This window comes from Bufo bufo, chromosome 3 (assembly GCF_905171765.1).
Source record: "Bufo bufo chromosome 3, aBufBuf1.1, whole genome shotgun sequence".
In the NCBI taxonomy this organism is placed as follows: Eukaryota; Metazoa; Chordata; class Amphibia; order Anura; family Bufonidae; genus Bufo; species Bufo bufo.
This window is the reverse complement of record NC_053391.1, coordinates 626,816,038-626,842,873: the sequence shown is the minus strand read 5'-3', so window position 1 is coordinate 626,842,873 and position 26,836 is coordinate 626,816,038. Positions and strand designations below refer to the sequence as shown.

Sequence of the window (26,836 nt, the reverse complement as noted above, 5' to 3'; positions counted from 1 at the left end):
CCTGGAGACTAGCAGAGAAATTTTCCGTGTTGGAAGAAAACACGTTTGTTTCTGGGAGTCGAGGAGTAGCCCCAGAAAGGTGCATATCTGGCTTGGCACAAGATTGGATTTCTGGAGATTTAACTCCCAACCCAACTTCACCAGCACCTCCCTGAACCAGGAAATTTGATCGATTAATTGACCTGGTTCCCGAGAGAGAAGGAGGAAATCGTCTAGATAGGGAATGACAATCAGATCCTTCTCCCTCAGATGAGCCATCATCTCTGCTACAATCTTTGTGAAAAGCCTGGGTGCCTGAGACAACCCAAACGGCAGGGCCCGAAACTGTACATGTAGGAGTCTGTCCGGGAACTGAACTGCTACTCTTAGATACCTCTGGTGACTGGGATGGATTGGAACGTGGTAATAAGCGTCCCTGAGATCCAGGGTCGCCGTGTAGCAGCCCGGAAATAAATTTGGGATTATGGAACTGATAGTCTCCATACGAAACCTCTCGTACATCAGGTATTTGTTGAGCAGCTTCAGATTTATTATAGTATGGAAGGTGCCATTCAGCTTCTTTACAAGGAAAAGCGTTGAATAGTATCCCGTCTCCCTCTCTTGAGCTGGAACCTCCTGCAGGACCCTTTTCTTCAGCAAATCCGAAATCTCCAGACTTAATGCTTCTAGCTTCTCTGGGCTGGAGCGATAGTCCGTCAAAACGAATCTCTCTGGAGGAGTTCTTAGGAAGTTCAGGCAATAGCCCTCTGAAATGATTGAAAGAATCCAAGGGCTGTTCGAGATCTTCCGCCACTGCTCTGCGAAGAGGGACAGACGACCTCCAACCGGGGGTCTGGCGTCATTGCGGAGGCTTCTTAGAGGCCTCTCCTCCTGAAAAAAGAAACCCCTTGTTCCTTCTGGCCGCATTACCAGACTGTCTGGGAGTTTCTCTTCTCTTGAAGTTAAATCTGGATGTCTGAGAACGAAAGGGCTTTTTAGGAGGCTGCTGATGCATAGAAGGGAAACCCTTCTTTCTGTCAGAAGCCTTTTCCAGCAGATCGTCCAACGTGGGCCCGAAGAGAAATTCCCCCTGACAGGGAATAGCACACAATTTCGCCTTTGAACCTGCATCTCCGTTCCAGTCCTTTAACCAAATCGCTCTGCGGGCGGAATTTGAAAGAGCTGCGGCTCTCGCTGACAGCTTCAGGGAGTCCACTGAGGCATCTGCTAAAAAGTCGATGGCACTATACAGAGTTGGAAATGACGAGAGCAATTGTTCCACGGGCGCTCCCATCTTTATTTGCTCTTCCATCTCTTTCATCCAAACCTTTAAAGACCTAGCAACAGAAGTGGCGGCTATAGCGGGCCTGAATGAGCCAGCCGTCGCCTCCCAGTTCTTCTTTAAATAGACCTCGGCTCTTCTGTCCATTGGATCTTTCAGAGTACCCGAGTCTTCAAACGGGAGGGCTGCTCTCTTAGAGATTTTTGCTACCGGAGCATCTAGCTTCGGGGCTCTATCCCAGTCAGCTGAGGCTTTGTCTTCGAAGGGATACTTCCTTTTTAAGGCAGACGGCACAAAATTTTTTCTATCTGGTCTATTCCATTCACTCTTAATTACCGAAGTTATGTTTTCATGTACATCAAAACACTTCAGCCTCCTAGGCCCTAAGCCCTCAAACATGGAATCTCTCATGGACTGGGGTTCTGCCTGGTCGTCAAGCCCCATAGTTGCCCTGACGATCCCGACTAGGGAATTAATGTTCTCTGGAAGGAACAGAGGTCTCCCTGCCAGTTGCTCATCCTGGGAGTGATCCGAGGACGGAAGTTCTCCCTCCTCCTCTAATCCCGATAACAACTCCTGATCACTTGAAGCAGGAATAGAGACAGCAGTGGAAGTGCAAGGGCGATCTTCAAGTAGATTACTCAAGGACTTCTTCACTGGATTCTTTAACCTCATCCTTGATAATCTTTTTTAGGCTTGATAAGAGAGAAGGGGCCTCATCCTCCAACAATTTGCCCACGCAGGCCTGGCAGGCAGGTTTACCCCAACCGGACGGTAGCTTTCCTTTGCAAATAGCACAGCCCCGCTCCTTGGACCTTGACCCCCTTTTCTCTTTGGAAGTCTAAACACACAAATAAACAAAGACTCCCATCAAGATCTGAAATAAATGAAAAAAGCAGGGCATTCACCCCTCTTACCCCCACCGGTACCAAGGATTCGTTGGTGGTTTCAGTGGGTTCTGCGCGCTGTGTGGGCTCCATTTTCTGCCACTGGCTTTCGTCTATGGAGGTCACTGCAGGCCAAAACACCAGCCTGCAGTGAGAGCTGGCTGGATTTGAACTTGCCGGGCGCTCACCGGCACCCTCCCCTTCCGGGCCAAGGCCACGCCTCCTCCCACTGCAGAATCCGGAGGCCAGGATCCGGCGCCAACTAATGACGTCAGCGCCGGCCTGACCTACCCGGAAGTGACGGCGTCGCGCCCCGCGCGAACGCCAGACCGCAGCCGAACATACAGCACGGCCGCAGAGGTTCGCCGTGCTGGGGACACACAGGGTGGCCCCGACGGGGGAGTGACCGGAACGAGGGGGAGTCCAGAGGTCCAGGCTTCAGCAGCGGCTTCCAAAGAAGGCTTACGCCGCTCGGGTAGGCCCTCCTCCCACGGGTAACAAAACCAAGGGGCTCCCGCAGCTCCGTCTCTTCATGCTGTGCATTCCACCCTGTCCCTTAGGACAGGAAACAGAACTGGCATGTTGGGGGTTGTACCTCCCTTTTGAAGAGGCTGTGCTTCCTGTTTCCTGTCCTGAGGAAGGGGGCGGATGCTATCCATGTGTGCTGTCATAGGCGAGGGGGGAAATAAAAACTTCCATGAACTCACTATGCCCATCACGAAATACCTGGGGGTGTCTTCTTTCCAAAATGGGGTCACTTGTCGGGTAGTTATACTGCCCTGGCATTTTAGGGGCCGAATGCTTGAGAAGTGGTTTGAAATCAAAATCTGTAAAAAATGGCCGGTGAAATCTGAAAGGTGCTCTTTGGAATGTGGGCCCCTTTGCCCACCTAGGCTGCAAAAAAGTGTCACACATGTGGTATCTCCGTACTCAGGAGAAGTTGCGCAATGTGTTTTGGGGTGTCATTTTACATATACCCATGTTGGGTGAGAGAAATATCTTGGCAAAAGACAACTTTTCCCATTTTTTTATACAAAGTTGGCATTTGACCAAGATATTTATCTCACCCAGCATGGGTATATGTAAAATGACACCCCAAAACACATTGCCCAACTTCTCCTGAGTACGGAGATACCACATGTGTGACACTTTTTTGCAGCCTAGGTGGGCAAAGGGGCCCACATTCCAAAGAGCACCTTTCGGATTTCACCGGCCATTTTTTACAGATTTTGATTTCAAACTACTTACCACACATTAGGGCCCCTAGAATGCCAGGGCAGTATAACTAACCCACAAGTGACCCCATTTTGGAAAGAAGACACCCCAAGGTATTCGCTGATGGGCATAGTGAGTTCATAGAAGTTTTTATTTTTTGTCACAAGTTAGTGGAATATGAGACTTTGTAAGAAAAAAATAAATAAAAAATCATCATTTTCCGCTAACTTGTGACAAAAAATAAAAAGTTCTATGAACTCACTATGCCCATCAGCGAATACCTTAGGGTGTCTACTTTCCGAAATGGGGTCATTTGTGGGGTGTTTGTACTGTCTGGACATTGTAGAACCTCAGGAAACATGACAGGTGCTCAGAAAGTCAGAGCTGCTTCAAAAAGCGGAAATTCACATTTTTGTACCATAGTTTGTAAACGCTATAACTTTTACCCAAACCATTTTTTTTTTACCCAAACATTTTTTTTTTATCAAAGTCATGTAGAACAATAAATTTAGAGAAAAATTTATATATGGATGTCGTTTTTTTTGCAAAATTTTACAACTGAAAGTGAAAAATGTCATTTTTTTGCAAAAAAATCGTTAAATTTCGATTAATAACAAAAAAAGTAAAAATGTCAGCAGCAATGAAATACCACCAAATGAAAGCTCTATTAGTGAGAAGAAAGGGAGGTAAAATTCATTTGGGTGGTAAGTTGCATGACCGAGCAATAAACGGTGAAAGTAGTGTAGGTCAGAAGTGTAAAAAGTGGCCTGGTCATTAAGGGTGTTTAAGCTAAGGGGGCTGAGGTGGTTAACAAGTGGGAGGCACATATGGAAACTGTTGTAATTCCTGCACCGTTCACCTGATTTGGATGTAAATACCCTCAAATTAAAGCTGACAGTCTGCAGTTAAAGCACATCTTGTTTGTTTCATTTCAAATCCATTGTGGTGGTGTATAGAGCCAAAAATTTTAGAATTGTGTTGATGTCCCAATATTTACGGACCTGATTGTATATTGTGTGTTTTTTTTCACGCAGCTCTGGCTCCATAGAAGTGAATGGGGCTTGTGTGAAAAACAGAAGGCGTCCAGATGCAACAGGTTTTTCAGAGATGGTTGCTAAGAGATGTAAATTGTTATTTTTCACACGTCAAAAACGCATGCAATCCGGACGTAAGAGGGAAAAAAAAAAAACACACGCACACAACGCAGTCGCGGAAAAAAACTGATTGAACTTGCGTGCAAAATCATCCGTTTTTCCCCAGATCAGATCCTGACAGATCCGTATCGCTCGTGTGATAGAGGCCTTAGGCCCCTTACAGACGAGCGTGTCCGTATTAGGTCCGGATGCGTCCCGGTGCATTGCAGCAAACCCACGCGAGTAGGTACGCAATTGCAGTCAGTTTTGACTGCAATTGCGTTCCGTTGTTCAGTTTTTTTCGCGCAGGTGCAATGCGTTTTGCACGCGCGTGATAAAAAACTGACTGTGGGACCCAGACCCGAACTTCTTCACAGAAGTTCAGGTTTGGGTTCAAGGTTGTGTAGATTGTATTATTTTCCTTATAACATGGTTATAAGGGAAAATAATAGCATTCTGAATACAGAATGCATAGTACAATAGCGCTGGAGGGGTTAAAAAAATATAAAAAAAAATTGAACTCACCTTAGGGTACTTTCACACTTGCGGCAGGACGGATCCGACAGGCTGTTCACCATGTCGGATCCGTACTTCCGCAATTTTGCCATGCCGCCACTCCATCCCCATTGACTATAATGGGGACGGGGGCGGAGCTCCGGCGCAGCACGGCGAAAGCCGCTGGACTAAAAAGTCCTGCATGTACGACTTTTTAGTCCGGTGGCTTTCGCCGTGCACCGCCGTGCTGCGCCGGAGCTCCGCCCCCTTCCCCATTATAGTCAATGGGGACGGAGCAGTGGTCCGGCGGCACGGCGAAATAGCGGAAGGACAGATCCGACATGGCGAACAGCCTGTCTGATCCGTCCTGCCGCAAGTGTGACAGTAGCCTTAATCCACTTGCTCGCGCAGCCGGCATCTCTTCTGTCTTCTTATGTGAGGAATAGGACCTTTGATGACGTCACTACGCTCATCACATGGTCCGTCACATGATCCATTACCATGGTGATGGATCATGTGACGGACCATGTGACGAGCGTAATGACATCATCAAAGGTCCTTTTCCTCACAGATGAAGACATAAGAGATGCCGGGCTGCGCGATCAAGTGGATTAAGGTGAGTTAAATTATTATTATTTTTTTAACCCCTCCAGCGCTATTTTACTATGCATTCTGTATTCAGAATGCTATTATTTTCCCTTATAACCATGTTATAAGGGAAAATAATAATGATCGGGTCTCCATCCCGATCGTCTCCTAGCAACCGTGCATGAAAATCGCACCGCATCCGCACTTGCTTGCGGATGCTTGCGATTTTCACGCCACCCCATTCATTTCTATGGGTCCTGCATTACGTGAAAAACGCACAAAGAGAAGCTTGCTGCGATTTTCACGCAACGAACAAGTGATGCGTGAAAATCACTGCTCGTGTGCACAGCCCCATAGAAATAAATGGGTCCGGATTCAGTGCGGGTGCAATGCGTTCACCTCACGCATTGCACCCGCGCGGAAATCTCACCCGTGTGAAAGGGGCCTTAGGCCTCATGCACACGACCGTTGTGTGCATCCGTGGCCATTGTGCCGTTTTCCGTTTTTTTTTTCGCGGACCCATTGACTTTCAATGGGTCCGTGGAAAAATCGGAAAATGCACCGTTTTGCAGCCGAGACCGTGATCCGTGTATCCTGTCCGTCCAAAAAATATGACCTTTCCTATTTTTTTGACGGACAACGGTTCACGGACCCATTCAAGTCAATGGGTCCATGAAAGAACACGGATGCACACAAGATTGGCATCCGTGTCCGTGATCCGTAGGTTACTTTTTATACAGACGGATCCGAAGATCCGTCTGCATAAAAGCTTTTTCAGAGATGAGTTTTCACTTCGTGAAAACTCAAATCCGACAGTATATTCTAACACAGAGGCGTTCCCATAGTGATGGGGACGCTTCAAGTTAGAATATACTAAGAACTGTGTACATGACTGCCCCCTGCTGCCTGGCAGGTGCTGCCAGGCAGCAGGGGGCAGGCCCCCCCCCCCTGTAGTTAACACATTGGTGGCCAGTGCGGCCGGCCCCCCCCCCCCTCCCTCCCCTGTAGTTAACTCATTGGTGGCCAGTGGGCCCCCCTCTCTCCCCTGTAGTTAACTCTTTGTTGTCCAGTGGGCCCCCCCTCCCTCCCCTGTAGTTAACTCTTTGTTGTCCAGTGCGGCCGGCCCCCCTCCCTCCCCTGTAGTTAACTCGTTGGTGGCCAGTGGGCCCTCCCCCCTCCTTCCCCCTCCTAATTAAAATCTCCCCCCTATCATTGGTGGCAGCGGAGAGTATCGATCGGAGTCCCAGTTTAATCGCTGGGGCTCCGATCGGTAACCATGGCAACCAGGACGCTACTGCAGTCCCGGTTGCCAAGGTTACTTAGCAATTTGTAGAAGCATTATACTTACCTGCGAGGCTGCGATGTCTGTGTCCGGCCGGGAGCTCCTCCTACTGGTAAGTGACAGATCATTAAGCAATGCGCCGCACAGACCTGTCACTTACCAGTAGGAGGAGCTCCCGCCGGAAGCAGACATCGCAGCCTCGCAGGTAAGTATAATGCTTCTACAAATTGCTAAGTAACCATGGCAACCGGGACTGCAGTAGCGTCCTGGTTGCCATGGTTACCGATCGGAGCCCCAGCGATTAAACTGGGACTCCGATCGGTACTCTCCGCTGCCACCAATGATAGGGGGGAGATTTTAATTAGGAGGGGGAAGGAGGGGGGAGGGCCCACTGGCCACCAACGAGTTAACTACAGGGGAGGGAGGGGGGCCGGCAGCACTGGACAACAAACAGTTAACTACAGGGGGGGAGGGGGGGCCGGCCGCACTGGCCACCAATGAGTTGAAAACAGGGGGGGGGGGGGGTCTGCCCCCTGCTGCCTGGCAGCACCTGCCAGGCAGCAGGGGGCAGTCATGTACACAGTTCTTTTAGTATATTCTAACCTGAAGCGTCCCCATCACCATGGGAACGCCTCTGTGTTAGAATATACTGTTGGATTTGAGTTTCACGATCTAACTCATAACCAACAGTATATTCTAACATAGAGGCGTTCCCATGGTGATGGGGACGCTTCAAGTTAAAATATACCATCGGATTGGAGAAAACTCTGATCCTATGGTATATTAACTCCTGACTTTACATTGAAAGTCAATGGGGGACGGATCCGTTTGCAATTGCACCATATTGTGTCAACGTCAAACGGATCCGTCCACATTGACTTGCATTGTAATTCAGGACGGATCCGTTTGGCTCCGCACGGCCAGGCGGACACCAAAACGACTTTTTTTTCATGTCCGTGGATCCTCCAAAAATCAAGGAAGACCCACGGACGAAAAAACGGTCACGGATCACGGACCAACGGACCTCGTTTTTGCGGACCGTAAAAAAAAAACGGTTGTGTGCATGCGGCCTTAGAGTCGGCTCAAAAAGAGAAAAGTGCCTAAGGCCTCTTTCACACGAACGATACGGATTGGCTCAGGGTGCGTTCAGTGAAACTCGCACCATTTCACAAGAAAGTTCAGTCAGTTTTGTCTGCGATTGCCTTTGTTTTTTTTCCACGCGGGTGCAATGCGTTTTGATGCGTTTTTTCACGCGCGTAAAAAAAAACCTGAAGGTTTACAAACATCTACAATCAGTGAAAAAACGCATTGCATCCGCCCCTGCTTGCGAATGCAATACGCTTTTCACTGAAGCCCCATTCATATTCTATGGGGCCAGGGCTGCGTGAAAAACACAGAATAAGGCCTCATGCACACGGCCGTTGTTTGGGACCTATTCACTTCAATGGGGCCGCAAAAGATGCGGACAGCACTCTGTGTGCTCTCCGCATCCGTTGCTCCACTCCGCGGCCCCGCAAAAAAAATATAACATGTCCTATTCTTGTCCGCGCTTTGCGGACAAGATTAGGCATTTATATTAAAGGCTGTCTGTGCTGTTCCGCAAATTGCGGAACACGCACAGACGCCATACGTCTTTTGCGGATCCGCGATTTGTGGACCGCAAAACACACCACGGTCGTGTGCATGAGGCCTAAGGCTACATGCACACGAACGTTGTTTCTTTCCGTGTCCGTTCCGTTTTTTTTTTGCAGATAGGATGCAGACCCATTCATTTCAATGGGTCCGCAAAAAACGCGGACAGCACACCGTGTGCTGTCCGCATAAGTATGTCCGTTCCGTTGCCCCGCAAAAAAAATAGTACATGTACTATTTTTTTCTAGTTTGCGGACAAGGATAGGCATTATTACAATGGATCTGCAAAAAAAAAAAACGGATGCCATACAGAACGTCATCTGTTTTTTTTGCGGATCCGCAAATTCCAGACCGCAAAACACATACGGTTGTTTGTTTGTTTCCGTGTCCCTTACGTTTTTTTTTTGCGGATAGGATGCGGACCCATTCATTTCAATAGGTCCGCAAAAAATCCAGACAGCACACCGTGTGCTGTCCGCATCAGTATGTCCGTTCCGTAGCCACACAGAAAAAAATAGAACATGTCCTATTCTTGTCCGTTTTAGGCATTGTTACAATGGATCCTCAAAAAAAAACAAAAAAAAAACGGATGGCATACGGATGTCATCCGTTTTGTTTTTTTTGTGGACCGCAAAACACATACGGTCGTGTGCATGTAGCCTAAAGAATGTGCTGCGAATCTCACCCAGCGCAGAACTGGTGCGTGAAGGACATCGCTCATGTACACAGACCCATTGAAATGAATGGGTCAGGATTCAGTGCGGGTGCTGTGCGGAAAACTCGTTCATGTGAAAGGGGCCTAACTTTACACAAGATGCACCAAACCTTTGACACAGCATGCACCGCTGTGAGAAATTTGGCGCATGTACATGTGTGCCATTGTAGTCACATACGTTGGTACTCTGTGTGAACAGAGTCTAAACCCCAGCACACAGGGTATATGAAGTCATAAAGCGCTAATAGTGCTAGTAATACCACACAAAGCAGCGTCCTACAGCGGCCAAAGGAGATGATCTGAAGAGTCACTGGACGCCCGCTTTGTGCCCACGTCCGCCATGCCCTGATAGAAGTCGATCAATATTTGCTTTTTAATGTCTCGTCCTCTTCATAGTTATTCAAATATTTTCTTCTGCTTCAAACAAGTTGTGAAATGTTTTAGTTGCGAATGCGATAGGGGGATAACTAACTGATCGCTGGGGGTCCGAATCCTGGGACCCCCACCGATCCGGAGAACAGAGGGCTTATTCCCCGCATATGGGCTCTCGCGCTCCATTCGTTCTCTATGGGACTGAAAGAGAGAGCCGAGCGCTGCACTCCGCTGCCTGCAGCAGTCCCATAGAGAACGAGTGGAGCGGCATGCTTCACCTTCCGCTTCATGGGATGGGTGAGGGTCCCAGAGTTCGGACCCCCAAAGATCAAGAGCTGACTGGAGGTTGCACGGACCTGCGATCTCATAACCAGGGGGCCCCCAGGGGTCAGACTTCCACCGATCACACCCTTATAAGCCGTCTTAAAGGGGCTTCCAGGCTTTTTCTATTATGACCTCAGGATAGGTCATCAATACCAGATTGGTGAGGGATGCCGGGAGTCGGACCCCCGCTTATCTGATATTGATGACCTATCCTGGGGAGACTGGACAACCCCTGTCAGGGGGCTGCCACATGACGTATTTTAGGGGAGGTGTCTTTTTGGAACGCCTTAACAATTCATGTTTTTACAAGCTTTTTTTTTGGGGTGGTATTGTTAGTCACACAAGGTTTTTCTGCATATTTTTCAGGCTTTCGCCAAAGCAAAAAAAATATAAAAAATAAAACTTTGGTGTTTTTTTTTTTTTTCTTCAGGAAAAACAACCCCAGATATTAAATCAGCATCTATGGGAATTTATTTTGCTACTGGCGTTTCGATTCCACCTTCTATTTTTGACAGCAGCTCCTTTGGAAAATGAAAGGTGGAATCTGATTGGTTGCTAGGGGCAACCAAGACAGTTCTATTAATCTCCCTCATGGTGTGCAAAAAAGCTAAGACACGCAGTTGTGTTTTTTCATCAGTGAACTATCCACGTGTACATTCACACGACCGTATTTGTTTTGCGGTCCGCAAAATACGTCCTTTTGGCCTCCATTTTTGTAACAATGCCTATCCTTGTCCACAAAACAGACACGAATAGGACACGGTCTATATTATTCATGGATGCAGACAGCACACGGTCCGAAATGAACAGGTCCGCATCCAATCCGCAAAAAAAAAAAGAGAAAAAAACGGACACGGAAACAAAATACGTTTGTGTGAATGCAGCCTTAGTCACAGCAGTCACGCAGGATGTAAAATCCGTATTCATAATGTGGAGGCGCTGCTGTCATCTGCACTGTACACTGGGGGTCGCCAGGATAGCCCTAGTACCGCTCCCCACTGCTGGATCCTTTGTCAACATCCGGATTGACACCACTGCTGGCCGCTGCAGTGACCTGCCCCTCCCTCTTTAGGTCATGTCAGTTGATCACGTGATGCAAGGAGGGGGTAAAGTCACTGCTGAAGCCAGGTATTGGCTGCAGCAGTGTCAAACCAGATGAGGACCCAATTAAGTAAGCAGACTCCAGAGGAGCCAGCGGTGGGGAGAAGGTAAGTATGCAGCCCTGCCCAGGAGGGAGGGTTTGCCCAAAAAAAAACAAAATAATATCCCAATGGTGGCCATCCCCTTTAAGGTGGCCCACGGGGGGAAGCAGCCTCCCTCGTACTACCTGGCCAGGCTGCTCTTCCCGGAGCCCGGCAGCCCCCGCAGCAGGTAGATGTGCCTGGTGAACCTGGAGGGCGGAGGAGCGGGACTGTGGCGGGGCTGAGCCGGGGGTCTGTGCTGCGGCTGCCGGTGGGGGCGCCGCTCGTCCAGGCGCAGATTTCCGAAGGAGCTGATGAGCCGCTCTGCCATACTGCCCCCCGCTCCTTCCTGTGTCAGCGGCCGGGGAGGTATCGGGGCGGTCTCATAGCGGGAGGGGATCCGCGGTGTGAGGAGGACACAGAGACCTGATGGTCTGAGTGCACTTCTGTGCGCTCACCCCTCTTTAGTGGTAATAGTACTGACCTGTATGGGGCGTACCATCCTGGGGGCGGAGGGGGAAACAATTACCGCTGCCATGCAAAAGTACAGGCAGTAGTTGTTTTGCTTTCACTATCACTAGTTCCTATAAGGCCGGAGCGGACAGAGCTGGAATCTGAGGGGAGTCCGACACCTCATTCTCAGAACTAATAACAGTGCTTGTTGTCAGCCCTACAAGGCTACATTTACACAATGGGTGCGAAAAATATGGCTGTGATCCGTGTGCTGTCCGGATTATTTGCGGACCCCATTGACATGGAGGCTGCGGCGCTCCTGTGTGCACTGCGTCCACTGTACAGCCCCTGTGCTTTGTATCACAGCTCAGCCCCATGTAATCCAATAGGACTAAGCTGTACCCTTGTGATATCAGAGCATGACGTCACCTCAGCTTCAAACAGCCGATTAGTGGTGGTGCTGGGTCAGACCCTAATTGACCTCTCCTGAAGACAGGACATCAATCAAATGCCCAGAAAACCCCTAAAGGACCCTGGGATTTTCCATTTTTGCGTTTTAGTTTTTCACTCCCCGCCTTCCCATAGTCCTAACTTCTTTATTTTTCCATTCACTTAGCCTTATGAGGGCTTATTTTTTTGCGGGACAAGTTGTACTTTCTAATGGCACCATTTACAGTTGCATACCATGTAGTAGGAAGCTTGTCTACTCCAAGGGACTTGAGAATTGATTAAATTGTCCTTCAGTGATGGTTAACCTCAGGCACTCCAGCTGTGGTGAAACTACGACTCCCAGCATGCTCCGTTCATTTCTGTGGAGTTCTAAGAACAGCCTTGGGAGTTGTAGTTTTACCACAGCTGGAGTGCCAGAGGTTAGCCATCACAGGAATTGGTCATCGGTATCAGATGGGAAGGAATTGCACTCTTGGCACCTCCGCTGATGAGCTGCACCACAACCACAAAGCCATAACTTATTCTCTTGTTTTCCACGCCGGCTGCTCAGATATGTGGGCTCTAAGCTGCACACTCTGCACATAAGTGCACACACTGGAGCAGTATCACCTGCCCAGGCTGAATCTCCTTACCTGTCTGTCCTGACCAAGGATCTGGCGCCCCCTGCTGGAAACATTACAGCAGCGTCTCTGTGTGTTATATGGCACAACCTATAAACCCAGCCTTAGGATAGGCCATGTATCTGTGGGGGCCCCCATTAACGGGGATGTCCGGATTCAGATCTGAACCTGGACATATCCCCTTTTTCACTCTGGCAACCCCTCTGAGATGAGCATTTTCATTAGATCTGGTGACGTACCGGGCTAGCAGTGAGCCTGGTGATGTCACCGGCACTAATGGGCGGGCTTTAGCGCTGCCCTAGCCTGTAAAAGCCTGCCTATTAATGCTGGTGACGTCACCGGCAACGCGGCTAGGAAATATAAACATACAGCGCAGGGCAAAGGAGAGCATCGGAGCACGATATCCTCCAATGCTCATGTCATAGGGGCTGTCTGGGTGAAAAAGGGGATATGTCTAGGTTCAGTCCTGAATCCTGACAACCCCTTTTAATCAGAAGAGTGAAGAAGCAGGTATACTGGCTCAGCCAAGTGAACGGTGACAATCTACATTCTATGGGGGGAATTTATCACACCCTACATCCCGGCTTCAAAAAATGCACAAAATAAGGGTTTTGCAACTTTTTTCGTGGTCACGTGCACACAACTTTTTACATTACGTCGGTGTGGTTATCTGTGGTAATTAGTTTCAGGAATTTTTAACAGTTGTAAACTCACTCCAGTGGATGGGTGACGTATGAAAACTGGTTTAGCATTTGTAGACAGTGTTCGCTTTAGGGCTCATGCACACAAACTTTGTGTGCATTTTGTGCAGGTCAGATACAGACCCATTCACTTCAATGGGCCCGCAAAAGGTGTGGACAGCACGCCACTCGCTGTCCGCATCCGTATGTCCGTTCCGCGACACCCTCAAAAAGATAGAACATGTCCTATTCTTGTCCATTTCACCACGGTGCCAGCAGCTCTGCTTCCTGCTTGTGACCAACTAATTTCTTGTATAGACACGGGACCAGTACTGTGTGGCTGGTGGCTCATTTTAGTAGCTCGGCCAGCCCCCTTCTCCATCATGGCCAGTGCATAGACATAGAAGGGGACTGGCTGAGCCATTCAACCAGCCCCTTCACCCACAGTCATGATCACAAGGTCAGCATTGAGTAAATGGGCACCATATCCACCTACGCTAGTTAACAAATATAGCTATCTTTTTTGCTGGGCACAGATGCTAATCTTCTTACTTTCCAAATTTGGCAAGTGATCATTAAAGTCTCCAATTTTCCAGCACGTTATCACTTGTGATACTTTTATCAGTCCAGATTTTGCCAAACCTGGCATAAACTGCTTAATAAACGTGGGCCTATGACCTGAATTCTCATGAGGGCAATTATAGGGTATGTCGAAGACACTTTAAAGTCTCGAAGAGAGATGAAATAACAAAAGATTTACTCTGGAAAATCCCCTGATGCTCCCAGTGGTCTCTGTTGGGGTGCGGCCCCACCGTCAGGTTTCCTGATGCAGTTTTGAAAGCCAAAACCAGAGTAATTCAAAAAAGAAGAGAAGTTGTATCTGTCCTTTATAGTTTCTCTCCTTTTATGATCCACTTCTGATTTTGTTTCAAATTTCTTTTTATTGAAATAAGCAAATATTAGAATACATGTTCCTATGGCTCAATAATCGGGTTGGTGGAATATTCTTGAACATGAAATACAACATATTTTAGTTTTTCGGTCACTTGGATAAATATAAATGTAAGACATTAGCATCAGCATTGTATGTGAATTCAGGAGCCAATGCCTCCGGCTAGTTTGGAGGCATGCGGGGTAAGTGATATGCTTCTCTAGAGGTCTAGGTCCTGTTGTAGACATCGCGATCCATTGTGTGTATTTTAAGTTAGTCAGGCAGACAGTCTGGTGCAAGCGTGGGTACCATCTCTTTCCACGCCTCCCAAATTTTGTGGTAATTATTGCGTGAAGCAATATAACAGAGTTCTTCCATTCGGGAGATTTGAGTGATCTTGTGGATCCAATGAGATATTGGGGGGTGTTTGTGTCTCTCCAGTAGAGGGGTATCATTGCCTTTGCAGCAACAACTAAGGTAGACCAGAGCTTCCTGTTAAATCATGGTGGGAACCCTAGTGATAGGCCTAAGAAAATAAGTTGTGGGTCTAGAGGTGGAGCACCCGGACAAGCTTTGTTTATGATCTCCCCAACCCCTTGCCAAAATGGTTTTATGGCTGCGCACTCCCACCAGATGTGTATATATGTTCCTGCCCCGGAGAGACATCTCCAGCATTGATTCGGTATGGCGTTATTTATCTTGTGTAATGTCACTGGGGTCTTGTACCATCTGCTCAGCAACTTGTAGTTGGTCTCTTGTAACCTTATGCAACGGGAGGGACCACAGCTATTTTTGTATATTTGGGATATTTCCAGGGGATTAAGGTTCCGTCCTGGATCTTGTTCCCATGCCTTAAAGGGGTTTTCTCATCTCAGACAATGGGGGCATATCGCTAGGATATGCCCCCATTGTCTTCTAGGTGCGGGTCCCAGCGCTGGGACCCGCATCTATATCGAGAAAGGAGCCCCGAAAGTGAAGGAGAGCGCACTGCACATGCGCAGCCGCTCTCCATTCATTTCTATGGGGCTGCCGAGAATAGCCGAGCGCTCGCTCGACTATTGCCGTCTACCCCGTAGAAATGAATGGGAGCATGGGCCGCGCATGTGCAGCACGCTCCCATTCACTTCTATGGGAGAGGCGGGGATTAGCGCTTGGTGGTGGACGGACCCCGAAAAAACTGGGGTCCCTCCAGCCACAGCTCTCCCCACTCCATTCTCGATATAGGTGCTGTCCCAGCGGTGGGACCAGCACCTATCAGACAATGGGGGCATATCCTAGCGATATGCCCCCATTGTCCAAGATGGGAATACCCCTTTAATCTAAGGGAGTTGAGAATTTGGGGGGAGCATGATCAGTTCCCTGTATATTTTTTAAATAAGCTTAGGAATTGGGGAACCCGCAGAGTAAAGCCGTTCCACCCATGTAAGTTCCTGTGGTAAGGGGCCTATTTTTAGAAACGTTTTGAAGCCCAGAGCTCTCCGGTTATATGTTAATTGTGTCAAGGGGGCAGATCATGCAAAGTTAGGAGGTCTGGTAGTGTGCCATTTACCAATATGTCTCCTATCTTCCTTGTGTTCAGGCTTCTTTGTAACGGTAGATAAGAGGATGTGTACGGGTGGTAATACCCATAAGATCTCCCAGGCCAGTGATAGGGGAGGGGGTGGACCAGATGTGGGCGGCTTTGTATTGAGATTCCCATACCCGGAGTGTTGCCTTGGTGATAGTGTTTAGAGTGGGAGGTGGCTGTTTGCCGATTTGAAAAAGTAAAGGGCCTTGTGTGAGAGAGAAACCCGCTACTACTTCCTCTATGGGGATATACAGCTTAGCGGTAGTCATCTGGAACCAGTCCACCATTCTGGCTAAGTGTGTTGTTTGATAGAGTAGCTCTATATCCGTCAGTCCTATTCCTCCGGTTCCCAAAGGAATTGTAAGAATCTTTTTTCGGCTCTTAGCCAGGAAAGACCACGGGAGATGTATTGGTAATGTTTGGAATAAGTACAAGAATTTTGGTACTACCATCATTTTGAGTAAGTTAGCACGACCAAACCATGAAATATATGGGATTTTCCAGCTGTTTATTATTGATGAAGCTTGCGCCAGTAAGGGAGTATAGTTAAGGGAGAACCATCTCCCAGGATTGGCAGAGATATTGAGGCCCAAATATTTAATAGAGATGGACGCCCAAGGGAAAGGGGAGTTCGTTGCTGCTTTGACGACTGTTCTATCAGAGCAGGTAACATTGAGTGCCAAAGATTTTGCAGGGTTGATCTTAAAGTTAGAGAGATCATGGAAAGAAGAGAAAATGTGGTGCAATATCAGGAAGGAAACATCTGGGTTGGACGTAATTATTAATAGGTCATCGGCATATGCCGCCGTGACATGCGTTTCTGACCGCGATTCCTATTATGTCCGGGTGTTGTCTGATGTGTTGGATAAGCGTCTCTATAGCAAGAACGAAAAGTAGGGGTGAAAGGGGACAACCTTGGCGGGTCCTGTTCGATATTTTGAATGAGGGGGATAATGACCCATTAACCCTTACTGATGCTGTGGGATCAGCGTATAGTGCCATTACTCGGGAGATGAAAAGTGGAGGTAACCCAAATTGGGTTAGGGTTTGGGACATATAGGTCCAGTTCACCCGGTCAAACGCTTTTTCTGCATCAGTAGAGAGGAAAGCCAGAGGAGTTTTAGTAGACCGGGCGAACTGGATCAGTTGCAGGACCCGTAGCGTATTATCCTTGCCCTCTCTCCCTTTCACAAATCCGACTTGTTCTGCATTTACTAAGCTCGGTAGGAGTGATTTCAATCGGTTTGTTAGTAATTTTGCATACATTTTAATATCCACATTAAGGAGTGAGATAGGGCAGTAGCTGCTACAAAATGAGGGATCCTTTCCATCTTTAGGTAATATCCTAATATGAGCTTCTAAGGATTGTGTAGGAAAGTTAACTCCATCCCCTAGTGAGTTGGATGTTTTTAACATTGGAGGGAGCAGGATCTCTTTAAAGGATTTGTAGTATTGGATTGGTAACCCATCTGGGCCTGGACTTTTGCCCTGTGGAGATGATGTAATGTGAATTGTTTGTCTAGCTTCAATTGCTGGGAGGTAGTCAGTGAGGACAAAGATAATTTTTCTAGGAACGCTGCTATATCTTCTTTACGCTAGGCTTTTATATATTGAGGGTCGCTTTTCCGAATGTTATATAGATCAGCGTAGAATTGCTGAGCAATGCCTTTGGTGTCTGTGATTTTGTTGCCCGATGAAGTGTTTTTTTTTTTTTTTTGTTCCTGTCTCCATTTTGCTAATAAGGCCATAAGCCTAGATCCTTTATTGCCATGTAGGTATATTTTGTGTTGTGAGTTTAGGTAGGCCTTAGCTGCTTTTAGATTAAGGAGCTGCTTTAGTTTCTCCCATAGACTGGCAAGTTCTGCTAGAGTCTGGATGACCCGGGATTTCTTGTGAAGTCTCTGTAGTTTCGCTATATTGGACATAAGAGAATCAATTTCTTTAGTTTGGCACAGTTTAGCGTGTGTCCCATAAATTCACCCCTTATTACTGCCTAATGGGCTTCCCAAATTATGGCTGAAGGTATGGATTCTGATGTGTTTTCGGCAAAGTAGGAAGTGAGTTCAGAATCCTACGGTTAAAAGATTCATTGTTGAACAGGAGTTCATTTAGCCGCCAGGTGTACGCTCGCTTAGGGAGGGTCTGTATTTTTAGCCAGATTAGAACTGGTGCGTGATCTGAGATAGTTATTTGTCCTATGCGTGCCCTGGTGACCAGATGTAGATGTGGAGAGGTTACAAATAAGTAGTCTAAACGCTGGTATGTATTGTGGGGAATGGAATAGTAAGTGAAATCCCTATGAGAGGGGTACATGGCACGACATACATCTCTGACTCCTAAGGATTGGAGAGATAGTTTTATATTTTTTAAATTCCTGAAAGATGCGTGCGACCTAAGTGAGGAAGAGTCTAAGCGGGGTTCCATAGCTATGTTAAAATCCCCTCCCACTATACATATGCTTACTTTGAAAGAGTAAAATTGGCGGAGGACCCTCATCAACTATTGAGCTATGATACCTTTTAGGAACAGAAATCTGCCTTCTGGGTCTGAGATACTAGAGGATAATGTGAAGGGGACTGTCTTTTTAAAGGCAATAGAGACTCCTCTTTTTTTGGAGGTAGAGTGGCAAGAGTGAAACCATTGTGAGAAAAGGTTGTGTAAAAAGTGATGGTATTTTACCCTGTTTGAAGTGCGTTTCTTGAAGGATCGCGATGTCTGCGCGTAATGATCTCAGCTGCTGGAGGATCGTGGACCTCTTTGTAGGAGAGTTTAGGCCATGTGCATTCCAGGTAACTATGTGAACAGTAGACATAAGTAATGTAGGTAAACAATCTAAACCATAAACAAATGGTAGCAGAACAGTTTAACAAAGTATATTTCTAAGGATTGTTAGATCAAGGTATATGGCCCACCTCGAATCCAAGGAGGAGCGCGTACCTGTCTGAATTATGTGGTTTGTGAGCATTACTTGTTGCTTGTTGAGCGTCTCCTCGAAAATTTGAGGGGGGTTCAGAGCCCAAGCTCCCCTCAATAGGGATGATTCCAGTGAGCTCTGTATAGCCCTTTCCCACCCCACAGCCAAATTAGGCTTCTAGTGTCTCATTAATAAATCAATGAGGAAAGAAAAAGAATATGGTAGATTAAAGGAAACAACACTCCTAAGGAAACCAGTCCTCATTTTAAATTAAAGGCAGATATACATTTTCCTCAGCTTTTGGAAGGGACTGCAGGTCTCCGGGAGTCTAGGAAGATACAGTACGTCCGAGAATTGAAGCCAGGATGGGAAGGCGGCGAGATCTAAACCCAGGGCTTCGCATACTTGATGGAGTTGTCTATAGAGTGAACTCCTTGGTTTGTGCTCCCCTTCTTCCAGAACTTCTCCATCTCTGGGTGCACCTTCTTCTTAGCAGGTGAGTGCAGTCTTTCTAGTTTGCCCACTTTTACCATTTTGTGTCTGAAGAGAAACAGGCGGTGATAGGACAGGTTGCACCTTTCTCTTGCGTAAAGTATAGTCATGAGTAGTGCTATTTTTTAAAAGTTACAGTTGCAAGAAAAAGTATGTGAACCCTTTGGAATGATATGGATTTCTGCACAAATTGTTCATAAAATGTGATCTGATCTTCATCTAAATCACAACAATAGACAATCACAGTCTGCTTAAACTAATAACAGACAAAGAATTAAATGTTACCATGTTTTTATTGAACACACCATGTAAACATTCACAGTGCAGGTGGAAAAAGTATGTGAACCCCTAGACTAATGACATCTCCAAGAGCTAATTGGAGTGAGGTGTCAGCCAACTGGAGTCCAATCAATGAGATGAGATTGGAGGTGTTGGTTACAGCTGCCCTGCCCTATAAAAAACACACACCCGTTCTGGGTTTGCTTTTCACAAGAAGCATTGCCTGATGTGAATCATGCCTCGCACAAAAGTGCTCTCTGAAGACCTATGATTAAGAATTGTTGACTTGCATAAAGCTGGAAAGGGTTATAAAAGTATCTCCAAAAGCCTTGCTGTTCATCAGTCCACGGTAAGACAAATTGTCTATAAATGGAGATGGTTCAGCACTGCTGCTACTCTCCCTAGGAGTGGCCGTCCTGTAAAGATGATTGCAAGAGCACAGCAGAGACTGCTCAATGAGGTGAAGAAGAATCCTAGAGTGTCAGCTAAAGACTTACAAAAGTCTCTGGCATATGCCAATATCCCTGTTAGCAAATCTACGGTATGTAAAACACTAAACAAGAATGGATTTCATGGGAGGATACCACAGAGGAAGCCACTGCTGTCCAAAAAAAACATTGCTGCACGTTTACAGTTTGCACAAGAGCACCTGGATGTTCCACAGCAGTACTGGCAAAATATTCTGTGGACAGATGAAACCAAAGTTGAGTTGTTTAGAAGAAACACACAACACTATGTGTGGAGAAAAAGAGGCACAGCACACCAACATCAAGACCTCATCCCAACTGTGAAGTATGGCGGTGGGGGCATCATGGTTTGGGGCTGCTTTGCTGCGTCAGGGTCTGGACGGATTGCTATCATCGAAGGAAAAATGAATTCCCAAGTTTATCAAGACATTTTGCAGGAGGACTTAAGGCCATCTGTCCACCAGCTGAAGCTCAACAGAAGATGGGTGTAACAACAGGACAACGACCCAAAGCATAGAAGTAAATCAACCACAGAATGGCTTAAACAGAAGAAAATACGCCTTCTGGAGTGGCCCAGTCAGAGTTCTGACCTCAACCCGATTGAGATGTTGTGGCATGACCTCAAGAAAGCGATTCATACCAGACATCCCAAGAATATTGCTGAACTGAAACAGTTCTGTAAAGAGGAATGGTCAAGAATTACTCCTGACCGTTGTGCACGTCTGATCTGCAACTACAGGAAATGTTTGGCTGAAGTTATTGCTGCCAAAGGAGGTTCAACCAGTTATTAAATCCAAGGGTTCACATACTTTTTCCACTTGCACTGTGAATGTTTACATGGTGTGTTCAATAAAAACATGGTAACATTTAATTATTTGTGTGTTATTAGTTTAAGCAGACTGTGATTGTCTATTGTTGTGCAGACCTTTTTATAGTACTGGGGGGGGGGGGGGTTAATGGACAACCTCCCCTGAGAGTTTGGGGGTCTTGTTGGTGGTTTTACTCACTGTACAGTTTCTCTATGGGATCCGGCTGCCTCTGTGTGCCACATGAAGGCCCCGGATGGTGGGTTCCCGCTTTCTAAGATGGCGCCGCCGGGCACAAACAACCTCAAGCTGGAGCGGTAGGACGTGAAAGGTATGCGGGGGGATGCCGCCCTGTGAAAAGTCTGCTTCTCCGCTGGTCTTGTGCGAGGCTTTAATGGGAAGTTCCGTATTCGGCGCGCCCCTCTTTATTCGCGTCGCCTGGAAAATCTAGGCCGGGGATCGGGTTTGTCCGCTAGGCCGCAGCTGTCAGCCGGGCACCACAGACGTCAGAGTGGGCTTCTTTCGTGGCGGGTGTGATGGGGAGGTCGGGTAGTGGGTTTTGGGTAAGCTAGATGGTTGGGGAGAGGGTGGATGGAGAAGGATGTCGTCCACAGGGGCTGCGGTGAAGAACGTCCGCACCACTCTGCTGCAGGCCACGCTCCCTCCACTCCTGATTTTGGCTTAATCAGGAAACGTGACCGTGTGGTCGTACCCTTGCTGTCCTGCAGTTATGATATTGTCACCACCTGCAGCCATAGTTCATGGACAGTGATTGGCTGCAACAATCATATGCAAGTGGTCGCAAAATGGTCCCTGCAGGACAGTAACAGAGACCAGTGGGTGCACCAGAGGGGTTTCCAGGTGAGTAATACTTGTAATGTGTGTTATTTAACCCCTTAAGGACACAGCCTTTTTACACCTTAGGACCAGGCCATTTTTTGCAAATCTGACCAGAGTCCCTTTAAGTGCTGATAACTTTAAAACGCTTTGACTTATCCAGGCCGTTCTGAGATAGTTTTTTCGTCACATATTGTACTTCATGACACTGGTAAAATGAAGTCAAAAAAAATTTTTTTTTTGCACCAAAAAATACCTAATTTAACAAAAATTTGGAAAAATTTGCAAATTTCAAAGTTTCAGTTTCTCTACTTCTGTAATACATAGTAATACCCCCAAAAATTGTGATGACTTTACATTCCCCATATGTCTACTTCATGTTTGAATTGTTTTGGGAATGATATTTTATTTTTGGGGGATGTTATAAGGCTTGGAAGTTTAGAAGCAAATCTTGAAATTTTTCAGAAATTTACAAAAACTCAATTTTTAGGGACCAGTTCAGGTCTCAAGTCACTTTGCGAGGCTTACATAATAGAAACCACCCAAAAATGACCCCATCTAAGAAACTACACCCCTCAAGGTATTCAAAACTGATTTTGCATACGTTGTTAACCCTTTAGGTATTGCACAAGAGTTATTGGCAAATGGGGAGAAAATTTGAGAATTTCATTTTTTTATCTAATTTTTCATTTAAAACCCATTTTTTCCACTAACAAACCAAGGGTTAACAGCCAAACAAGACTGTATCTTTATTGCCCTGACTCTGCAGTTTACAGAAACACCCAATATGTGGCCGTAAACTACTGTATGGCCACACAGCGGGGCGTAGAGTGAAAGGTGCGCCGTTTGGTTTTTGGAAGGCTGATTTTTATGGACTGGTTTATTTATACCATGTCCCATTTGAAGCCCCCCTGATGCACCCCTAGAGGAGAAACTCCCTAAAAGTGACCCCATCTAAGAAACTACACCCCTCAAGGTATTCAAAACTGATTTTACATACGTCGTTAACCCTTTAGGTGTTGCACAAGAGTTATTGGCAAATGGCGATGAAATTTGAGAATTTCATTTTTTTGCCTAATTTTCCATTTTAACCCATTTTTTCCACTAACAAAGCAAGGGTTAACAGCCAAACAAGACTGTATCTTTATTGCCCTGACTCTGCTGTTTACAGAAACACCCCATATGTGGCCGTAAACTGCTGTACGGGCACACAGCGGGGCGTAGAGTGAAAGGTGCGCCGTTTGGTTTTTGGAGGGCTGATTTTGCTGGACTGTTTTTTTGGCACCATGTCCCATTTGAAGCCCCCCTGATGCACCCCTAGAGTAGAAACTCCATAAAAGTGACCCCATCTAAGAAACTACACCCCTCAAGGTATTCAAAACTGATTTTACAAACTTTGTTAACCCTTTAGGTGTTGCACAAGATTTAATGGAAAATAGAGATACAATTTCAAAATTTCACTTTTTGGGCAGATTTTCCATTTTAATATTTTTTTTCCAGTTACAAAGCAAGGGTTAACAGCCAAACAAAACTCAATATTTATGGCCCTGAATCTGTAGTTTACAGAAACACCCCATATATGGTCGTAAACTGCTGTACGGGCACACGGCAGGGCGCAGAAGGAAAGGAATGCCATTCGGTTTTTGGAAGGCAGATTTTGCTGGACTGGTTTTTTGGCACCATGTCCCATTTGAAGCCCCCCTGATGCACCCCTAGAGTAGAAACTCCATAAAAGTGACCCCATCTAAGAAACTACACCCCTCAAGGTATTCAAAACTGATTTTACAAACTTTGTTAACCCTTTAGGTGTTGCACAAGATTTAATGGAAAATAGAGATACAATTTCAAAATTTCACTTTTTTGGCAGATTTTCCATTTTAATATTTTTTTTCCAGTTACAAAGCAAGGGTTAACAGCCAAACAAAACTCAATATTTATGGCCCTGAATCTGTAGTTTACAGAAACACCCCATATGTGGCCGTAAACTACTGTACGGGCACACGGCAGGGCGCAGAAGGAAAGGAATGCCATACGGTTTTTGGAAGGCAGGTTTTGCTGGACAGTTTTTTTTTACACCATGTCCCATTTGAAGCCCCCCTGATGCACCCCTAGAGTAGAAACTCCAAAAAGGTGACCCCATTTTAGAAACTACGGGATAGGGTGGCAGTTTTGTTGGTACTAGTTTAGGGTACATATGATTTTTGGTTGCTCTATATTACACTTTTTGTGCGGCAAGGTAACAAGAAATAGATTTTTTTGGCACGGACGCGGCGATACCTAATATGTATACTTTTTTTTTTATTTATGTAAGTTTTACACAATGATTTCATTTTTGAAAGAAAAAAAATCATGTTTTAGTGTTTCCATAGTCTAAGAGCCATAGTTTTTTCAGTTTTTGGGCCATTATCTTGGGTAGGGTATGATTTTTGCGGGATGAGATGACGGTTTGATTGTTACAATTTTGGCGTACATGCGACTTTTTTGATCACTTTTATTACCTTTTTTGGGAAGTAAGGTGGGCAAAATTTCAATTTCATCATAGTTTTTTATTTTTTATTTTTATGGCGTTCACCGTTCGGGTAAAGTAACATGACCGTTTTATAGATCAGGTCGTTACGGACGCGGCGATACCAAACATGTGTAGGGAATTTTATTTTTTTCATTTTTAATCAGTGATAAATGTGTTTTTTGATTTTTACCTTTTATTCACTTTTATTCACTTTTTTTTTTGACCCAGACCCACTTGGTTCTTGAAGATCCAGTGGGTCTGATGTCTGTATAATACAGTACAGTACAATATATATTGTACTGCACTGTATTTTACACTTGTCTGAACAGATCTATGCCTTTTAGCACAGATCTGTTCAGCACCATGGACAGCAGGACACCTGAGAGGCGTCCTGTTGCCATGGGAACCTTCCCCGTCTGCTCAGTAGTGGCCAGAACTGCGCAGACGGGGAAGGGTAAGGAGGGGATCTGTCGGGGGGCTCTCTCCCTCCCCATCGGGGGGCTGCAAAGGCACAGCAGCCCCCCGATGGGAGAGGGAGGGAGCTCCCTGCGCTGTTAACCTTTTCCATACAGCGGTCCGTACGGACCGCTGTATGGAAAGGGTTAAACGGCTGACATCGCATCGCAGATGTCAGCCGTTTATACCAGGGTGCCAGCAATGTGCTGGCACCCTGGTATACCCACTAGAAACCAACGATTATACAAGGGGAGGCGGGCGGGGGATCGCGATCACGCCTGCCGCACCGCCCGCCTCCCGCACCGCCCGCAACCCTCCCCCTGCACCTCCCGCCACCATAAAATCATTCGGGGGTCTGAATTGACCTGCGGTTTGCCGCGATCGCCGACATGGGGGGGTCACGGGACCCCCCCGCGCATTTAGCCTAGGTGCCTGCTCAATGATTTGAGCAGGCACCGGGTTCCGATCACTGCCGGCCGGGCGGCAGTGATCGGAACAACACATGACGTCCCGGTATGTCATGTGTCCTTAAGAGGTTAATCACATTTCTTTTGTTCTCTGAGATTTTTAAATGTCCTGAACAAACCCTTTAATATGACAAAGTCAAGTAAATGTCTGTAAAGACCGCTCTACATTTATTTACAGCACAGGAGACAGAAGCTATGCCATGTACTGACTTTATTATCAGACTCTGTGACTTTACTTTGCTGAAAGAAACTTGTATTTTGCCTGTAAAAAAAATACAGAAAAAAGGTTTATGCCATTTCATAGAAAATATATTTTATTGCCGTTAAAGTGGTTTTCTAATGATCACCATCACATTTCAGAAAGTAGCATCATTTTACTTTGTACAACCATTAAATGGGTTGTCTCACTTCAGCAAATGGTATTTATCATGTATAGAAAGTGAATACAAGGCACTTACTAATGTATTGTGATTGTCCATATTGCTTCCTTTGCTGGCTTGTTTTTCCATGACATTATAAACGGCTTGTATCCAGGGGTTATGACCACCCTGTAATCCAGCAGCGGTGGTCGTGCTTGCACACTATAGGAAAAAGCATCAGCCTATGCACACTCCCACAGTCCCGGCCACAAGAGAATCCAGCACTTTTTCCTATAGGTGTGCAAGCACGACCACCGCTGCTGGATTACAGGGTGGTCGTAACCCCTGGAAACAAGCAGTGTATAATGTGATGGAAAAATTAATCCTTCCAGCAGAGGAGGCAATATGGACAATTACAATACATTAGTAAGTGCCTTGTATTACATTTTTCTACATAAGGTTCTATTCACATGTCTGCAAAATGGGTCCGCATCCATTCCGCAATTCTACGGAACGGGTGCAGACCCAGTCATTTTCAATGGGGTGGAATGTGCTGTACGCATCCGCATTTGCAGATCCGCACTTCCGCATCTGTGCTTCTGTTTCCGCAAAAAAATAGAACATGTCCTATTCTTGTCCGCAATTGCGGACAAGATTAGGCATTTTCTATTATAGTGCCGGCGATGTGCAGTCCGCAAATTGCGGAATGCACATTGCCAGTGTCCATGTTTTGCGGATCTGCAGAACACTTAGGGACGTGTGAATGGACCCTTAAATGCCATTTTTTTTTTAACCACTGACCTATCCTCCGACAGCCAGGAACCCCGCTGATCAGCTGTTTGAGAAGCCACCGGCGCTCGCAGTAGTGCCGCGGCCTTCTCTCAGTTTCTCCAAGGCCATATGATGTCATGTTCATCAGTCACATGGCCTAGGTGCAGCGCAGCTCCATTGAAGTGAATGAGGCTGAGGTGCAATACCAATCACAGCCGCCATACAGTGTACAGAGCTGTGTACCAGGTGAGCATGGAGAAGGCAGAGGTGCTCCCGCAAGCTATGATGCCTTCTCAAACAGCTGATCAGCAGGGGTCCCAGGTGTCCCCCACTGATCAGATACTGATAACCTATATAGAGGACAGGTCATCGGTTCAAAGACATTAAGATATTTTCACTGGTGGCAGCCCGGGCACTAAGACAATGACACAAATCGCTTGTTGTGGTACGTCCACATCAGACAGTAATCTGTATCCTCACCTTCCCAGTATTCAGCTACTCCAGTGGCAACGCTTGACTGGTCTGTCCCCCGCTGGTCAAGCGTCATCACAACAGCAGCAGAAGATTGGGAAGTTGAATATATTGATTTTTTTTTTTTTTAGATGATACATCGCAAGAAATCTGGAAGAAAATCTGCACAATTTGGTAAAAATGGATTTTCCGGCAGATTTACATGCTCCCAACGTCTTTTCC

At 46.5% G+C, this 26,836-nt stretch overlaps 2 protein-coding genes across 3 annotated transcripts in view; both read right to left on the bottom strand.

Annotated features, from left to right (window-relative positions):
* N4BP2L1 (NEDD4 binding protein 2 like 1) overlaps positions 1 to 11,555 on the bottom strand; it is a 43,357-nt gene extending 31,802 nt beyond the window's left edge. Inside the window, exon 1 of one of the 2 annotated variants that reach the window (XM_040426144.1) lies at positions 11,232 to 11,555. In XM_040426144.1, the coding sequence (XP_040282078.1) occupies positions 11,232 to 11,416 (185 nt within the window). In that variant the 5' untranslated portion in view covers positions 11,417 to 11,555. The remainder of the gene's footprint in view (positions 1 to 11,231) is intronic. The other variant, XM_040426143.1, reaches the window with a different exon arrangement.
* A 13,559-nt stretch (positions 11,556 to 25,114) lies between these two features.
* Positions 25,115 to 26,836, bottom strand: part of LOC120996302 (NEDD4-binding protein 2-like 2) — a 39,471-nt gene continuing 37,749 nt past the window's right edge. Inside the window, exon 9 of the mRNA XM_040426141.1 lies at positions 25,115 to 25,275. Coding sequence (XP_040282075.1) covers positions 25,246 to 25,275 — 30 coding nt within the window. The 3' untranslated portion in view covers positions 25,115 to 25,245. The remainder of the gene's footprint in view (positions 25,276 to 26,836) is intronic.